The sequence below is a fragment of the Tiliqua scincoides genome, chromosome 5, assembly GCF_035046505.1.
Source record: "Tiliqua scincoides isolate rTilSci1 chromosome 5, rTilSci1.hap2, whole genome shotgun sequence".
NCBI lineage: Eukaryota > Metazoa > Chordata > Lepidosauria > Squamata > Scincidae > Tiliqua > Tiliqua scincoides.
The window spans coordinates 114,036,707-114,055,988 of record NC_089825.1 but is presented as its reverse complement, the minus strand read 5'-3'; the positions used below and the strand labels follow the sequence as shown (position 1 = coordinate 114,055,988).

The following is a 19,282-nucleotide window of genomic DNA, read 5'->3' as shown; positions in this document are numbered from 1 at the left end:
ATCACCAAAAGGACTGCTTCCTGGTTGAATTTTTTTTTTACCTGGCACAAGTTTTAAGAAAGTTGAAGTATAAATCGTATCAGATAGACATTAATTCAGGAAAGGAATCAAAGCACTGGGTATGAAGGTCAGAATAAATTGGGAAAGAATCACGTGTGCACAAATATGGTGTCAAAAGTTCCCCTCAGGTAAATGTAACAGTTTAGAAAGAAAAGTGAATGAAAAGTAGACATTCCTGGCCCAATCCTACACCCTGCCTGCCCAGAGCATGCAGTGAATCTAAGGGAACATGTGCTGTAAGGTATGGTCAGAGGGAAACTAGACGGACTGATGTAGGTAATCAAAAGATTGTTTACTTATCTCCCCAAAGGCTGCCTTATTTCCAATTGGTCTCCTTGGATCAATACTCACTATTTAGCTGGTGTCCTATGAGCCTCAGGGGCAGTCAAGTGGGGAAACCTATATAGCATCTTGGTGTGTGCTGCAGCTCCCAAGGTCCCCCCTTTCAGCTCCTGAACCACTTCCATCTTAACCATCTCTCTGCCCTGCACTGCGCATGATTTTCCCCCATTTACACCCCTTGCTGACTTTCTGGGAGCAGCATGAACCAGATAAAGTTTAGGAGGCTGCTGTCAACCACACATGAACTCTTGCCATTTGCCTTGGCAGCTGGGACCCATTGTAGAGTGGAGCAGTTCCTTCCATCATTGGTCTGCGGCTTACGCTGATGAGAGCCATCAGAGTATGTCCTGAATAGGACTGGACTGTTTGATTCTCACCACTTTCTCCTAATGAGTTGATCTTTGCTGTTCAGATCCGGTCTCAAAATAATTATGTAGCACTTGGGACAAAAGATAAAAACCAGTAACCCCGCACTGGAGGCCAAGATGGAGAAGATCTCGACTGCCACAACGTATTTCCCCTTGGTGCTCAGGTAAGACGGAACAAAAGACAACCAAACGCTGCAAAAGACCAGCATACTGAAAGTGATGAACTTGGCCTCATTGAAACTATTTGGCAATTTCCTGGCTAGGAAAGCTACAGTGAAGCTGACAATCGCCAGAAATCCCAGGTAGCCCAGAACACAGTAGAACATGGTCAGTGATCCTTCATTGCATTCCACTGTGATTTCTTCAGCCAAAGAATGCATGTCCAAATATGGAAATGGAGGAGCAGTACATAACCAGAACACACAAATGTTTGTTTGAACCAAGGAACAACCAAGAAGAATAGTGTTGGCCAGTCTTTTCCCCACCCACTTCCTCATCCTGGATCCTGGCTTGGTGGCCATGAAAGCCAGAACCACAGTGATGGTTTTGGCCAAGATGCAAGAAACAGCCACTGAGAAGATGACACCAAAAGTAGTTTGTCGTAAATAACACGTCACTGTCTGAGGCCGGCCAATGAATAATAAAGAGCAGAGAAAGCAGAGGAGAAGGGAAATCAGGAGAGTATAGGTGAGGCCTCGATTGTTGGCTTTGACAATGGGAGTGTTCTTGTTCTTGATGAAAATTGATAGTACCAAAGCTGTGAGCAGAGAAAAAGAGAGAGTCAAGGAAACCAATATAATTCCCAATGTGTCAGAAAAAGAGAGAAAGTTTATCTGCTTGGCATGGCATTGATTTCGCTTTTTGTTTGGGAACTGATCTTCTCGGCATTTGAAACAATCGTCCATGTCTGGAGGAAAAAAAATACATCAGTATCTGAGTAATCCTATCATTTATCATCAGCATTTATGTTGCTTCCTATCTCTGGTACTCTCTTGAGAAGTTAATTGTGATTCTACTCTTAGTGCACAAATCTTCATCATAGGATAGTAGAAATCTCATGAGAAATCTTGAAAGGGCGCTTGTTAAGGCATTCCCCCTTCTTTGATTCCTATGAACAGAATTAGAGAAAGCATCATAACAGCATAAGAAGAGCCCTGCTGGATCAGGCCAAAGGTCCACCCAGTCCAGCTTCCTGTATCTCACAGTGGCTCACCAGGAGCCTCAGGGAGCCTACTTATAAAACCAGGAAGTTGCACATACACATCACAGCTTGTAACCTGTGATGGACTTTTCTTCTAGAAATCTGTCCAATCCTCTTTTAAGGGCATCTAGACCAGATACCATCACCACATCCTGTGGCAAGGAGTTCCACAGGCCAATTACACAGTCCATTTTGAGTGAATCATCCTTCGAATTACAATTGTCCACATCTCGATAGTCCACCTTTCCATTGGGACAAAACAGGTGACAGAAGTTATATTGATTTACTCCTCCATGCAGTATGTTTAATGCCAGTGGGTTAGAGTACATGTCTTATCTTCCCTGATTAACTTTAACATGCTGAAGATAATGGTGTGTGTGTTTATGCAGCTGCCTCAGTGGCGTCACTAGGGTTCACGTCACCCATTGCGGGAGGCCAGCGCATCACCCCCCTGCAGTGGGCGGGGCAACACTCCAGGTGGTGGGCGTGGTGATCTACCATCGCCCAGTCCCCAATTTTTTTTGACTGTACCTTTTGATAGAATAAAGATATGTCAATCCAGTTTGTTTCATTGCATTCTGCATGAAATTATACATTGATTGATATATAGCATGATGGTATTATTTTTGCAAACTATGATTTTAGTGATTTTGGTCACTAGTGGTGTCACTCCCCCCCCCCCGGGTGTCAACTTACTAATACCCTATTGGAGCAGTTCTCAAACTTTTAGCACTGGAACCCACTTTTTAGAATGGCAATCTGTCCAGGACCCATCATAAAGCAAACTAAAATAAATAATTATAAATAAATTAAAGTAAAATAAATAAATAAGGGAAAGCCAGCCCTGTTCCACCAAGTGAATTTTCTCTGTAGCCTGCCTTCAATAACCCCCCCCCCAAAAAAAAAAAAAGCATCAGTAAGATTTTCACCACTACCCAGTACCCAGTTCAATTTAAGTTCTTATATTTCAAGCATATCACTATCAGAACCCATCTGGCTTTTCAAGTCTGAGAGCCCGATCCTATGCCTGTCTACTCAGAAGTAAGTTGCATTATAGTCAGTGGGGCTTACTCCCAGAAAAGTGTGGATAGGATTGCAGCCTAAAACAGAAAAAAAATTCACCTTACCCTCTCAAGGCTCTGTTTCATTTTTTTTTATTGGGGGGGGGGCTGCCTTCTAGAGCATTTGTTGAGCTCCAGTTGCATCAAATCAGGACCATTCTGGTGGCCTCACATTTCTCTTTACCTGCCCTGCCCAGGAGCCAAGGCATGTTTGCTTACTCATGAGTAAACGCAACCATGTGCCTTAGTTTCACTTTTCATAGGGCTCAATACATTCACTAGCTTGGAGGGAGGGACCTCCTTCTCGGGTGTTTTGTGTGGGCTACATTCATTAGATCAGGACCATTCTGGTGTTGTTGGATTCCTCTCAGCCTGCCCTTTCAGATGGATGAAGGCACGTTCACCTACTCATGAGTAGATGCATGATATGGCTTGGTTTCACTTTCCATTAGGCTCTATGCATTTTTTGTTTTCTGGGTTTTTGCCAATAACGTTTGAAAGAAAAGTGATATTTCATTTCTGTTTTTTTTTTGCATTGCATTCAGCTCGAAATTCCACATCCAACGGTATATAACATGATGGTATTACTCCTAACCACCGTGATTTTAGCATGTCACCCTCCCAGTGTGCGTCACCCCCCTCTTGTGCATCACCTGGTGTGGTCCACAGCGCCCGCACCCTCCTAGCGACGCCACTGAGCAGACTCATATTGCAATGGGTAAACTATTTTAAATGATGACTGATCAAAAGGAACAGCAGGGCCATCCCAGAACATGCTGGCACCTGACACTATCTGCCAAATCTTTCCACTCCCGTACCTCATGGTGTCCTAGCCTCTGCTCCTCACATTGGCTGAACCGAAAAAGGAAGGGGGTAATCGAGCAGAGGAGGAAGTGTAGAGAAGGGTTGATACCTAAGAAAACATTTCATGCCCTTTATTTTAATTCCTGATATCTGATGCCTGACATGGTTGTGTACTCCTAGCCTGAAAGCTCCCAGGATATGGCTTTTGTTCATGCATGCAAATGTGTTATGCAAGCAAGGAGGCTGCTCAAGGGGTGTTCTAGGAAATGAACATCAGGAAAGGCTTTTCTTAGGCCAACCACATGGGAGGGGGGAAGTGGACTTCCTGTGACTTGTCAGCATTGAACATTTTACCAGCTTTGAATATGCCCAAAGAGGGTTTATGTCTCCTACCCATCTGGTCCGAAATCTTTCCATGTGCACACTGAATGCAGTCAAAGCAACAAAATGGCTGACCCTCCTTGGTTTTTCTGCTGTAACCTGGATAACATTTATCATTACACAAAGCAACGGGCAGCACCTGTTTGGAAGAGAACATTGATTGCTCTTTCATACCTTCACAACAAAGTACTCAACAGAACTAACACCGAAGTTCCTTCCCCTTACTATCTGAGCTAGAGTTCTCACTTTCTAGAGCGGGAGCTGTTTCATTGTGTCCCAATTGTTGTTTTTCTTAGATGTCAATATTAATGTGTGAGAGTCAATAAATTGATATATAGGATTATCAAGAGTCAATATTGAAGCACCTTCCCATTAAGGTTTTCATCTGACACTTTGTCAGGAGAGGGGCTGCCAGTGACCACATGCTGATCCAGGGCAGTAGTACCTAGTGGTTAGAATGCCCACTCCCTTCCCATTCCCCTCTCCTGTTTGGATATGTAGTTTGCCTGGAAAAATCTTGGTAGATTGAATTTGCTGCCATCAGCCCAGGAGGTTAGCCAGAAGGTTCCCTGGGCAGAATCCCCCTGCTAGAACTATATTGAATCTTAGGGGTCTCTCAGGCAGCCCAATTTTACTTAAGTCCCCATGCAGCAATGCAGAGATGCTGGCATCTCATGGGGGATTTGTTGCTGCTGGACACCTTCTCAGCATAAGGGGACATTTGTCCTCTTGTCCCAGCATAAGCCCCAGCAGCCACAATGGATCAATTCAGATCTGTGCCAGCAGTATTGCTGGCCCAAGTCCATGTTGACCTATGCAGGTGGATCAGGCCTGGGGAGGGGGGTCAGGATTAAGTGTGTGCCACCTCCAGGTCCAATTTGCCCCACTCCATCTCCTCCCCATTTCACTTCTCCCTTCCTCATTCGACCCTCCTTCAGTCCTCCCCAACCCTGTTCTTGGCTTACCTGCTCATACCTACCAGTATGTGCAGGAAGGCTCTGGCCTTCCCACTGGCATGCTGGCTCTCTGTGCTGCTGCAAAGAGCTTTAGACTGCTTTAGCAGCAGCAAACACCTGCAGAACACGTATTCCACTCCTGTTATCTTTCAATAGGATTGGGCCAAAAATCACTCTCACCGTACCTCGTGCAGAGCGAGGAATTGTGAAAGTTCACTGATTTTCCCTTGTCAGGAACTAGGCAGAGTAATAATGTAAAAGATTTATTAAAAGTCTAATAAAAGGGGAAAAAAGAGATAACAAAACCAAATGAACAAGACGAAAAGGGAAATAGCATTGAATCTAGCAAGAGGGTTTCATGCTGCCATCATGCACTTGGACAGCAGGTGGCGCTGAGGTGCTGTGGAAGCTCACTCAGGAGTTGTAAACTCAGACCTAACTTGCTAGGAATTTTGAATGAGCTCAGAACAAAATAGGCCTGTAAGGGTTTAGACCAATGCTTCTCAACACTTGTCCTCCGACGTACCACCTCACATAGTCCACCAATTGGAGATACCACAGGAAGTGGTGATGTCATCACCAGTTACCTCTGGGCTGGACACCAGGTGTGATGCATCAAACACCAGTAAGAGCTCAGGGTGGACGGGAGGGCTATTTCAAGTGTGGAAATGCATGCTGTAGAGCTCTGCCTGCCTAGCTGAGCCTCCTACTGCTCTTTGTTGTGTTGTGTTTCTGGTCTTGCTGCCAGGTGGCAGAAGTCCAGTGGTTCCATGAGTAGCACCAGTTGAGAAACACTGGTTTAGACAATCCTAGAATACATAAAACCTGACAATACTACATACATAATCCTTAACTGATTGTACCTGGATGATGGAACCACCAGCTCATCCAGCTCACAGTCACAGTGAGTGGGGTTGATGAGCTTTCCCGAGCCAATCAGAGGAAGAAGAGAACCACTTTGTCCTGATTTGTTGTTATCGTTCCACTGTAATGACATTATCCTGACCTTAGAGTGGAGGAGTGCCAGCTGCCTAGTCACTTCCCAGTTCTTGATCCGAGAGAAACTTGATCTCTACCTTTGGCCTGCCTGGATGACAGGAGGGAGGAATCTGAGCCAATTGCTGGATCCGTTCTAATCTAATATCTCTGGTTTCCAGCAGAAAATGTCATGTAAATGAAGCAAACTAAAGATCTTTGAAATACTTTCCTAGCAAAAGGCAGGGAATGGCACATAAAATATAGACATTTCATAACATACTTATACTCAAATCCCACCTGATGAAAGCTGCTATGCCATGTGATAGCCCTTTCATTCATCCTGAACGAAATGAACTTTTGCTCTTTGTCAGGTAAAGCCTGTGGATCCAGACTTCCTACTTTCACTTGTAAGAAAGTTTGATTGGGGAACGTCACCCAGTTGATGATATCAAACCCAGCAGCTAATTCACGGTTCTCATTAAAGATTATTGTGTCGCCAGCACTGTTGTTGAATGAGATGCTCCTCAGGAAAGGGTGAAGCTAGATTGAAATAAGAAGACACGTTTTACAAAGCCTGGCAGAAAGGCAATAATGAGTGCGTTGCTTAATCCTTTGTTACCCACATGCCACAATAAGACACATTCTGAGAACAAGGAGAACCATTGCTTCCAATTGATCTCCATTTTGGGGACTTGGGACAATGGTTGGCAGCAATTGGTCAATGGGACACTCAAGCTTCACCACCGCCATCGCCTGAAGTGTTTTACAGCCCACTGAGAGGCTTGGGTCTTTGCCAGCAGTCCTGATTCAGACTGCAGCACAGACCCAAGCCACAATCTCATATCACAGCTGGAACCTTTGGAGCTCTCCAGCTTCTTTTCTCGTTTCCTCCATCTTCAAATTTCTCCCCTCCTCGTTCACTACTGCATAACACCCAGATCATCACTCCCTTGCACCCCATGGAAAACCTCCCTGATTTCCTTAAGAAGATAAGTTGAAATGTCAACTTAAAATTTCCCTTCTCCATTTTGCACTGTAATGCATTCCTTGCAACAATTTCATCTTTTGCTTTTGCCTGCCTAGAAGCTGATGAAGTTTAGGCCTACATGGGCAAGTGAGTGTATAGGAAAAATGCATAGCATTGTTGTTGTTTTTAATTTCCTTTCCTGGTCATTGTACTTTTATCCCCATAATTGGCAGACCTATATCCTTGCCTTTCTTCTCCCTTCCTGCCAATTCAGGTAGGAACCCCTTTCCTGCTGTTTATACCTGCTGTTGTGGTTCCCAAACTGGTTGACCAGGAGAACCGGAAGTAGGGCATTCCCCCTTAAGGGGTGTGGCCCTGCTCTGATGGCAGCAACAGCACTGCAGGGATTGTGGTGTTGCCGCCTTCCAGGGAGATTTTTTACTTACCTGGGCACTCACAGCCCCCTCTGATTTCCTTCATGGCTGCCATAAACAGCCCTTCTCTCTGATCTAAAGCTACTTCCTGTTTTTCCCAAAAACCGGAGTGTCTAGGACTCTTCAGGAGGCTAGCACTGCCCTCTCCCCAGTAAGTAAACAAGCCCCTTAGAAGTGGCAGCACCATGATCCTTGTGGCACAGTAACTACCCCTCTCCCTGCCCCCTCCCCACCCATGCAAATACTTACCTGTAGGAGCTTGGGAACCACTGTTTTATACCATGAGATGTTGCACTTGTTCCCAAAACACACAGCTGTTTTCCCTGCATGTGCCTGACTTAGAGCATCCCCAGTAACAGTGCTAACATGCAAAACACTAGCTTTTAGGAGATCATTATTCTTGATGTGTAATCTTACCTGCCAGGATTGCATATTCTGATGATTCCATTTATCTCTGTCAACCACCTGGGGGTATGACGAGGACGTGTAAGCCCTATGTAAAGCATATGCTGTGGCATAGACCGCATTGTAGATACTGTAGCTTTGGCCAGTCATACTCATTTCAAAAACAGTGGCAGGCAGGCTCTGCAGCATCTCTTGCCCAGTGCATGTATTTGTACTCTGTTTGTCTTCAGAAGGATCAGAAAACGAGCAGTTGAATGCCTGTTCCCAGAAGACCCTGAGAAAACCATCTCCTTGTGGCATGTTAGGATTCAAGCTCTGGAGGAATTGTGTAAAACCCAGAATCTCACTGGAGTGAATTGCAAAAGACAAGGCACCATCAAAGGTTTGTATGTCATAAGCCTTGTACAGAGTCTCAGTTTCAAAATTCCACTGGGCAGTCATTATCCACACTTTCCCAAAAGAAAACTTAGTAATCCCTTCCAATAACGAATACAGATAAATCAACCATGTCAGACATATAGTGGTCTGATGACTTGCATTCACAACATACACTTTGACTTTGGAGTTCATGATTGAAATAGCTTTGACCCGGAGGAGTTCAAATAATACCAGCATGTTTACAGTTCGAGATATAGTCGGTGTTTTTTCATTGAGAGCTGAACAGATCCCATTCTGGGCAAACATTGACATCACTGCATGCAGAAACATTTCTCCATTCTCATCATCTGCTGTTATGAGCCCAACCCATGTCCATTGGAAATGAACAAGTAACTGAACAATTCCTTTGTACTGATACTCTTCATTGGGTACCGTCCGATAGAATGACGGGAGCTGGATTTTAGCATTCGTCCCTGGTGCTAATACGCAGTAACCAATCTAAGCCCAAAGAAAGGGGAGGACGAGAGCGAAGGAGGGTTAATGATAAACTATAATGTTTACTTTCCGATATTACTGCTCTGAAACTCCAAAGAAAATTCTGATGCTTAAGGGAAAAAAAATTGGAAAAAATGCCCTCTTTTAGAACGCTAGCTCTCCCAGCATGAAACTCTCTTCATTTTTTTTACTATTGTCCAAGTCATTTTTGAGTTTTGCAGAGAACTCTTTCTTCCATTTTTTCTAGCTTTAGGGCCCAATCCTATAGAAATTTCCAGCTACGATGTAGCCGTGCCAATGGAGTATTTTCTGCATCCTGCATTGGGGGCGGCAGTCACGGAGGCTTCCTCAAGGTAAGGGGACATATGTTCCCTTACATTGGGGCTGCATTGTGGCTACATTGGTGCTAGAAAGTTGGATAGGATTTGGCCCTTAGACTAAGAGACAGGTACTGATTACATTCTAAAGCCCTAAATTCTTTCTTCAGTCTATTTTCTTGGGCAAATCACATCAGGAGAGACCAAATCATGCTACTTCCCACTTTTGTTTATATTACCAAAAAATATAGAGAAAGAAGAAAAAAAACCATGCCACTAAATAGACCAGACCTTAACATGTCCTATGCATAGGCTTCATGGCCTACAAACTTATTCTACCTGTGGAATCTTGTAGATGCCCAAGACAGTAGCCATGTGACGGGAGATTTCCGAGTCAAGTCCTCCTATGATAGCCAGCAAATTATTTTGCTTGTTACATCTGAAGTTGGGAACAATCATTTTCTGGCTGGAAAGAAGTTTCAGGGTGTTCTGATAAGTCATCCTTTCATTTAGATAACTGTCATAAATTAAGAAGCCCAGGCTGACATTGGGTAAGATCTCTGGATTGTCATTGATCTCCTTCACAGCAAATATCAAGGACAGGACATGTTGGTATTCCTTTGGCTTTGTGCTACAGGAATAATTAAAAGATGTGTAAGACATATATCGAAGCTGACATCAAGACATTGTTAAGAGCCTGACACGGTGTTCAATGGACTGAAATATATATTTTCACACCCAATGGAAACATGCAAACAAAAAAGATAAAATAAAAAATATAAATAGCACAGTTTTCCAACCTTTCAACCATATGGGCAAGTTTCATGTCTATTCTATATTTCCTCCCAAATTTTTTTTACACAGATCTACAAAGACCGAATACCTAGGGATGCCTTACAATTTTTAAATAAGATTCATAGGTACAACTCAGCCTCAACAAATTCCTCAGCTCAGCCTCAATGAGTTACTCCCACTGATTTTAAGGAGATTCCTTTATCATGTTTTTTCTCTTTCCTGCCCCCCCCCCTTACAATTCGGTTGGCAACCTTCAGTCTTGAAAGACTATGGTATAAGCCTACAGCACCCAGTATTCCCAGGCGGTCTCCCATCCAAGTACTAACCAGGCCTGACCCTGCTTAGCTTCTGAGATCAAACAAGATCAGGCATGTGCAGGGTAATAATGTATCAAATAAGTGTTTAACTTTATTCAAGGATATGCCTTTCTTGTACATATTGAGAGCCCTCTAATGAAAGTGCACTGATGCCTACTCAAATGAAAGGTTTTGTCTTCTGTATTCTGGGTTCCTGCAGCATGGCTAAATCTTATAATTGTGCATTCTATGTGTGTGAGGAAACGGATCACCACCTTCTCCTCTCACTTCCTTAATGACCACCCCTGTGCCGTTATCTAAGGCAGTGGTTCTCAAACCTTTTAACACTGGGACCCACTTTTCAGAATCTGTAAGGACCAATTGGAAGTGATGTCTTTAACCTGGAAGTGATGTCTTGGTGGCAGTGACATCATCAGGTAGGAAACTTCTCAACACCCCCATATGACAAAATCAAATCAAATTAGGTAAAACCAAAGCTTACAATAAATATAAGTTTAAAAATTTATTTAAAATGAAGAATCCTCCTAAGCAGTTGCTGATCTGTTAAAAAAAAATTCCCAAACATCCCCAAAGCTGCAATCCTATCCACACTTACCCTGGAGTAAGCCCCATTGACATTGTTAAAAGCATATACATAGTAGCCTGTTAAAAGTACAGATCTGTAACATTTTCCCCAAATGCAGTCACATACCATGGTAGCATTAAGTCCAATACATCAAAAATAAGATACATATTGAAATGAAGGGGGAGCCACCTGAAATGGGCTCGCAACCCACCTAGTGGGTCCTGATCAACTGTTTGAGAAACACTGATCTAAGGTCCTGGAGAGTGTGATGCTCATCAAACTATAATCACCCTAGATATCTAACAAGATATGTGCAGGTTGTTTTCAGAGGAAGTCGTTGCTTCTATTAGACATGTGTGATATCACCTATCTGTGCCCGGTTCTGGCCTACTGCACATTATGGAGGAAAGGAAAAATATTTTCTTACAGGAGGTCACTTTCAACCATTGTGTTTGGATTTTTAGCGAAGGATATCTCACCAAACAAACAGCCAAACTGAGTAATGATGGCTCCAATGATCAAGTCCCCTGTCTTGTAATTCTCATAGGGTATTTGAAAGGGAGCTATCCTGGCACACGTGTGTGGCTTGCCTTCAGTTTGAGGCAGCAACAGAAAGAGCAACAACAACAGAAACATCCTTGCAATCTTGGGGCTAATCTTGATTCAGATCATCCAACGTCAACCATCACTTAAGTCTCTACAGACTGTGTGGATGGCAGGAAAATGATTCGGTTCACACGGGTGCGCTTCTGCCCACCCAGAGTCTTCTCTCACCCCATCTCTGGCTGTCACCCGGTATCTTAATCCAGCATTCAGTCTGTGCTATTGATTCTGTTTGCAGCCTCAGAAATTCTATGTTGAGTTGGCAATGAGAAGGATGAAACCTAGCAATTGGAAGTAATGACAGGTTTCTAAGTCATGTCCCTAGACTACTGTTCTGTTCAAGACACAGGTGGAGATAGAATGGAACGTGAAAACATGTTTTTAAGAACTTACCAAAACTTATTAGTGACATGTATGCTCCAAGTGACCCAGAAAAGAAATGAGCCAGAATGATGTAGTGCGGAGGTTCCCAAGCTCAGGTGTCACTATGGCCCAACCAGGGAAAACTGGTTGCTACCCCCTTAAGGGGTGTGGTGATGTTGTGACAGCAGCAATGGCACCTCTGGAATTGTGCTGCCACCACTGTGGAAAAGGGGGTTTACTGACCCTCCGGAGGGTTTGGGGTTCCCATGGCACTCTCTGCAGCAACTGTTACCCTGCACATGCCTGATCTCGTCTGATCTCAGAAGCTAAGCAAGGTCAGGCCTGGTTAGTACTTGGATGGGAGACCACCTGGGAATACTGGGTGCTGCAGGCTTATACCATAGTCTTTCGAGACTGAAGGTTGTCAACCATTCTTCTTCTGGCACCCTCTACAGGCCTGCCTGTGCTCAAAATAGCTCTCTGAAGCAACTGTGACTCATTTCTAGTTTCCATTCACCAAAAGTAGGGTGGATCCATCCACCTAATCCACAGTTTGAGAAATGCTGCATTACAGCAAAGTATTTCTGGAATGTATCTTTGTGGGTTCAACCTACTTCTTAAAAAAATGCTATCTTCATTTAGCACAAGGCACACACATGCAAATATAAACAGACACTAACATTTATACCCTATCACTAGTCCATAACAGAAGGGCTTATGAGGTTTTTTAAAATCCATAAGGACTTACAAGGGTGGACAAATATTTCACAGGGGTTGCAGAAAAAACAACAACAACAACAACAACAAGGAACTCTCCTGAAATGGTCTCCCCTTCAGCTAAAGATTTAGATGTGGGGGTGATTTATGGCCCTGTACCTGAGAATTGCATTGCTACGTATCTAAGGCCCAAAGCCTAACCCACTTTCCATCACTGGCATAGCTGTGCCAATGGAACGTGTGCTGAATCCTGCCATTGGGTGGCACTCAAGGAGGCCTCCTCAAAGGAAGGGAATGCTTGTTTCCTTACCTACGAGCTGCATTGCCCTTATGTCGGTGCTGGAAAGTGGGTTAGGTTTGCACTCTAAATCACTCAGCTAGCAAGAGAGTGGGAAAGAAAAGCATTGTCCTTCCTTTCCTATTGCCCCTCTTGGAATGAGCACCTGTATTACAAGGAACAGAGAGCTTATTAAAAAAAATCCTTGTGGCTTTCTTCTACAATCAAATCTCACCTCCAGGCTAATATAAACTTTCAGAGGCCCTAGAAGGCCAATTCCCTCCACCCCCATGTCATGGTGACCAGGTGCTGTGTTCGCCACTTATGCTTCATGCAGACTGGTCACTCCACTTTCCATGTTTGCTCAACTGTGAGCACACCCCAATAGGTATCCATGTACTCCCCAGCCTAGTGCCCCCTACCCCATGCTACCTCCCTCCAAGTAGAGGGGACAGATGTATGGAGGAGGGCAGATGTCCAAATTGATCCCTCCAAAAGGAATTAGGTTTTTGTGCAGTGCTAGTTAGTCCTCTTGAAACAGCTCAGATTTTTTTTTTTGCAATGCTACCACCACTTTTTTAAAAAAGGTCATGCTTCTCCCAAACAAGGCCAGAGAGTCCTGACAGCCACTTCAAAAGCAATTCAAGGGTGGATTCAGATAAGCAACCTCCTTTCCAAGACAAACAAGTATACTCATGACACAAGATTAAAATATGGACTTTAGTATCAAAGGGAAACTACTCAAGGGGGTGAATAAGGGGAATAAACATTTTTCATACTGAACAGAAAACAAAAGAATCTAAAGTCTAATTGCTCAAGCCTATCCTCCCCCATGTTATAGCATGCAGGTGTGCCAAATTAGGCAGTGCTATATGTTATTTTCCCTTACCCTTCCATAAGCCTTGCAATCACCTATGGGTCTTCTTGGTCCCGCACCATCTATATTGTGCCCACAATATAGATGTCCAAGTGGAGAAAAGAGGTATGTTGCAAGGGTCTGGAAGGGACAGCATTCCAGAACATCTCTTGTTCTGGGATACAATAGACTCCCTCCCTCCCTGACACAACTCCTTTCCTCTCCCCAATCTACCCAGTAATGCCCCCATCATGCTTATAAATTACACACTCATTACTTTGGTGGGGTCTGGGCTATCCATTGGCAAGCATTGGAAGCAGCCAGCAGTTTGAGCTGCCAGTTCGTCTGCTCTGTGCAACAACACACTTTTTGTGGTATCACTGCTGCAGTGGTGACAGTGGAAGAGAACATCTGCTGTCATAACAGGCTTAGGCCATAACTTACATTCCCCCTACCTGGCCAAGGATAGGGAAACTCAAGCTCTAAGAGACTTATCTTTATATTACTAGAGTCCAATCATACAATCCCTATCTTTTTGATACATTGCACCAATTAGAACCTGTTGGGAGTCACTTAGCCATAGCCATGAGTCCCTTGCCTTAGTACCCAGAGTTCTCTGTACTCGGGTGTCTTTAGCAAGATAAGTACAGATGCAGTTTCACTCCCTGTAAATTCCCATCCATCCAATGACCAAGAGGGATTGATGCATATGTGAGGAAGGTAAGAATTAACTGGGAAAATGAGATGCCTTTTTGGAATGTTTTTAAATGCGTATTTCTAGATCATGACCACAATTAACATAGAGGTGATGAGACGTATTTCAAATATATGCACTGCAATTCTATACGTGTTATTTAGAATTAAGTGGTTTCAGTGCAGCTTTTACATGGATAAGAGCCAGTATGTTTTTAATTCCTTCTCCGAATTAGTTGGTCCTTGCTGTTCAGATGTGGTCTCAAAATAATTACATAGCATTTAGGGAAAAAGATAAAAATCAGTAACCCAGCACTAGAGGCCAAAATGCAGAAGATCTCCACAGCCGCCACAGATTTGCCCTTGGTGCTCAGGTAAGCTGGAACAAAGGACAGCCAAACACTGCAAAAGACCAACATGCTGAAAGTGATGAACTTGGCTTCATTGAAACTGTCTGGCAGCTTCCTGGCTTGGAAAGCCACAGCGAAGCTGACAACAGCCAGGAATCCCAGGTAGCTCAGAACACAATAAAACATAGTGAGTGACCCTTCATTGCATTCCACTGTGATTTCTTCAGCCAGAGAGTGCAGGTCCAAATCTGGGTAGGGAGGAGCTGTAGCTAGCCATATAGCACAAATACTGGCTTGAATCAGGGAGCAACTAAGAAGAACAGAGTTGGCCAGCCTTTTCCCCACCCATTTCCTCATTCCAGATCCTGGCTTGGTGGCCATGAAAGCCAGAACCACAGTGATGGTTTTGGCCAAGACACAGGAAACAGCCACAGCAAAGATGACACCAAAAGTAGTTTGTCGCAAGTAACATGTCACTGCTTGAGGCCGACCAATGAATAGTAAGGAACAGAGGAAGCAGAGGAAAAGGGAGATGAGGAGAGAGTAGGTGAGGTCCCGATTGTTGGCTTTGACAATGGGGGTATTCTTGTTCTGGATGAAAATTCCTAGAACCAAAGCTGTGAGCAGAGAAAAGGAGAGAGCCGAGGAAAGCAAAAGAATCCCCAGAGCTTCTGAGAAAGAGAGGAAACTGATGAGCTTGGGATGGCATTGATCTTTGATCTTGCTTGGGAATTGATCTTCCTGGCATTTGAAGCAATCATCCATGTCTGAAAAATCAAATACATTATCTCAATCCCACAGTAATTTTTTTCTTTCATCTTCTTAGGTCTATCAGCATCTGGATTTCTCTCCAAAGACTATTTTGTTTGACGCATGTTTCTACTCTAAATACACAAATCTACATCACTGGAGAGTGGAGGTCTCATGATAAATCTTTTTCGGACCCAATCCTATGCTGCCCTGGCACCGCATGGTACAGTGGCAGTGAAACAACCGCTACTGTTTCCTGCGGAGCCAGAACAGCAGCTGGAGGTCTGCTCAGGGTAAGAGAACATTGTTTTCCTTGCCCTTTCTAGAGTTCCAGCAGCCCCAATGGGTTTACTCGGAGCATTTGCTATTTCGTGGGCATCGAAGCAAGCATGTTGGACTCCAATGTTCAGGAGGGAGTATAAGATCCGGTGGCAGCCTCTGCCTCCATCCCCACCCCACCCAGGCCTGATCCACCCTTTGGCCGATCTGCCTTCCCTTTGCCCATTTTTGCCCCTTGCCACCTTCCTCCTGACCAGAAAATGCCTCTCTGCTGCTCGTCAGAGAGCTAACTGTGCACCTCTCTTGCTGGTCCTGATGCCACCAGGGAAGCCCTGCGCTGAGGGGCATGAACCTCCCTGCCAGTGTCATTCATCTGGAGGCCGCCGCAACATGCCTTACAGTACATTTCTGATGGCTGCTCCCCGGGCAGTATGCAAGCAAGCGTTGCTGCCCAGATTCGGGCTGCCATTGTTTGTGAAGGAAAACACCAATTCCTATGAACAGAACCAAGGAAGGTCCCACAGTCCACTCTAATAGTCACTCTGTCAGTTCTACAAGTCATTGCCCGACTCTACAAAATTAGAAAAAAAACATGCTGGAAGTAGTTTTGCTCCAGTATATATTAAATGCTGCTGGGTCAGGAGAGGATGTCTTCTCCTCTTGAAATTCAGTTGAATAGAGCATTCTGAAGATTATGGGAGGCTTTAGAAGGCTTGTGTTACCACTAATCTATTGTTTTGTATTATGGCTGGCCAGCTTAGGCAAGTCTGGCCCAAGACTTCTTAGAATCTTCAGCTGGCTTCCAAATTACCTCATGATTCCACAGGGTCTACTCCTCCTCCTAACTCATGATGTGTCAGGTTCTCTTCCTTCCACACCGTGGGTTGGAAAAAGAATAGACAGAGAAGAAAAGAAGTGTGGAGTCAGATAGAATAGTGGACAAGAGCACTGAAAATGCTCCAGGGGGCACCCCTGCCAATCAGGTGGGTCAAACTTGAGGAGAGGTATCTTTGTGGTTTGTCAGCATTCAACACTGCACCGCTTTTAGAATTTTGAAAGATGGTTTCAGTCTCCTACCCTCCCGGTTTGAAATCTTCCCATCAGCACATGGAACACACTCGTAACAACAAAATGGCTCTCCCTCTTTGGTTTTTCTGCTGAAGCCCGGATGGCAGTTGTCATTACACACAGCACGGGGTAGCACCTATTCATAACAGAGGAAGAAATGGATCTTTCTCAAAAGCTGCTTTTCTTTTTCTTTTCTGCACAACACTATTGTCTATGGAGCTGCTAACAAAGTTCCTTATCAATGGCAAGGTGGTAGGACTAGTCATGAGTAACAAATGAGGATTCTTGTATCCATTCTGAGATCCATGTCTTGATGAAATGGGTTTCACTTTTTTTGTGAAATCAAATGGACACCTTGTGGACGATGGTGGCTGGTAAATACAGCTGAATTTCACTGTTACATTGTTTCCCTGTGGTATGAATGTCCAAGTTATGGATGGCTGCACTGACACTTTTGCACAGGTGTAGTGCATCTTTCAGTGGTGCTTTCACATAGGCATCGTAGTATTGGCCTGGCAAGAAGTGGATGTTTCAATTTACATATGCTACAACATACAGGATAGGTTCCTGTACTTAAGTAGGGGTCTTACAGCCCAATCCTGTTGACAGATCTCATGGTCTATCAGCATAAACCCAGAGCCACGGGCGCAAAAGTGGCCCTGACAGCACATGGGCAGGAGCTGCCAGCACAAATAGCCAGAGTTCCTGGGTACACCAGTGACTCACCCAGCATCTGCCAGAGAATGGATGTCAGTGACTGGGGTGGTTCAGGTGAGGATCAAGGGTGGAATGAGATGGGCTGCAAGCCAAGCCAGGGTGCTTGGGAGTAGAGGCAAGAGATTTTGACAGCAGCAGCCATTGCTATGTTCCTAACCCCTTTTCCACTCCAAAATTCTTAAAGAGCTGGTCTGAGGAGACTCACTGGAGGACAATTGGATGGTCAAGTAAGTTAAAATAATTACCCCAAAGGGAAAAAAAAAAAAAAACATGTTTCCTTAGCTCTCCCAGGCCATCTGGCTGCCCTGCCACCATAGCATGCCTCACACACTCTGACTAGAGATGCTGCATGCAATGGGCTGGTAGTGGATAGAATTGGGCTGCCCATGTACTTCAAAAAGAGGAAATGGAGGAAGTAGCTAAAAACACATGGTTTCAATGTGAGTTTGTGTACTCACATACAAACTATATGGCTGTTCTTATCTCATAGTTCTATAGTCTACAATGCTGAATGTTACATTCACACTAAACCTAATTCCACACACCACACACTTCATTCTTTGCCGAGCCTGATCCTTCTGATTATATCCTGTTTCAAACAGAAAATACGGTGAAGGAAAGGATTCCATTTTTTAACCACATAACTTTCTTATGGGAAGAAAATCACTTGAGAAAGGTCTCCCAAGTGGGGAGTGACATAGAATCTTAGAATTGGAAGACACCTATAAGATCATCAAGACCAACTCCCTGCCTGTACAGAGCAATGGGATAACTGCCTTTCAATTCTTTTGCTGCCAGAGTTAACATATGAAATGTTGGGGAAGTACAGTGGATTGTACTTCATTCAGGGTTCAAATTCAAATCTAATCTAGAAAAGAATTTGGCCCATCTTGTCTTGTGTCCCCTTCTAAATAATGTTTACCTCCACCTTTTCGACATCTATTTTTAGCCTTCAAAATTCATATTTAAAACTGGGAATACCTGTAAATGAATTATCCTAGCAGAGTGGCTGGGATTGCAAGGGTCAATATTGAAGCATTTTTAAATGGTAGCTTGGCATCTCATACGTATCATTGAGCCCCACCTGGTTAAACATGCTGTGCCATGTGATGATATTCTCCTTAATGGTGAACTCTTTCCCTGGTCCAGCTTGTGGATCCATCCTTCCTATTTTCACTTTGAAGAAGCTTTGGTTGGGGAAAGTCACCCAGTTGATGATGTCAAATCCAGCTGCTAATTCACCTTTCTCATTAAAAAACACCGTGTCCCCAGCACTGTTGTTAAAAATGATGCTCCTCAGGAAGTGGTGAAGCTGGATTGGAACAAGTGCAGTGATTTTACAAAGTGTTAAAGAGAGCCAACAGTGAGAATCCAATGGCCCAATCCTACCTGGACCTTATGGTAGTGGATCTCACACTCTGCCACTGTAAAGTCCTGGGACAATGGCACAAAAGGCACTTCATCATTCTGTGGACTAGGCCTTTCAGTGCAAATAGTTAGAGATTGCACATGGGCACCACCAGCTTGCAGAACTTCTGTTGTCCTCCAATGTCTCTGGTAAGGTAGTATCAGGGGTGGTCCAGGTGAGGACTGTGGGAAGATTGGGGCAGATTGGGGCAGGGAGTGAGTCAGTTCGAAGGTATTTTGGATAGTTAAGGCCAATTTGGAAACTTGCCCTGCCCTTTCACCTTTTCAAGTGGGCATGGATGCCCAAGCAGCTTTTGAACATTTTGGAGGGCTATAATGTATTGTTTCCGGGGAAGCTGGATGGGAAGGTAAGCAATC

General features: G+C 44.2%; 2 protein-coding genes and 2 pseudogenes across 2 annotated transcripts; 1 reads left to right on the top strand and 3 right to left on the bottom strand.

The window, feature by feature from the left end:
- Positions 1-775: 775 nt before the first annotated feature.
- On the bottom strand, positions 776-6,901 carry LOC136653248 (vomeronasal type-2 receptor 26-like). Its single transcript, XM_066630156.1, has 4 exons — positions 6,812-6,901; positions 6,587-6,691; positions 4,230-4,356; positions 776-1,677 (listed from the first exon to the last, which is right to left on the bottom strand). Exons 1-4 carry the CDS (start codon positions 6,899-6,901, stop codon positions 776-778), a joined length of 1,224 nt encoding a protein of 407 aa, XP_066486253.1.
- Positions 6,902-10,219: 3,318 nt separating this feature from the next.
- On the bottom strand, positions 10,220-10,338 carry LOC136654664 (5S ribosomal RNA; annotated as a pseudogene).
- A 1,726-nt stretch (positions 10,339-12,064) lies between these two features.
- On the top strand, positions 12,065-12,184 carry LOC136654667 (5S ribosomal RNA; annotated as a pseudogene).
- Positions 12,185-14,548: 2,364 nt separating this feature from the next.
- Positions 14,549-15,448, bottom strand: LOC136653247 (vomeronasal type-2 receptor 26-like). Its single transcript, XM_066630155.1, has one exon. It carries the CDS (start codon positions 15,446-15,448, stop codon positions 14,549-14,551), a length of 900 nt encoding a protein of 299 aa, XP_066486252.1.
- Between the last annotated feature and the right edge of the window lie 3,834 nt (positions 15,449-19,282).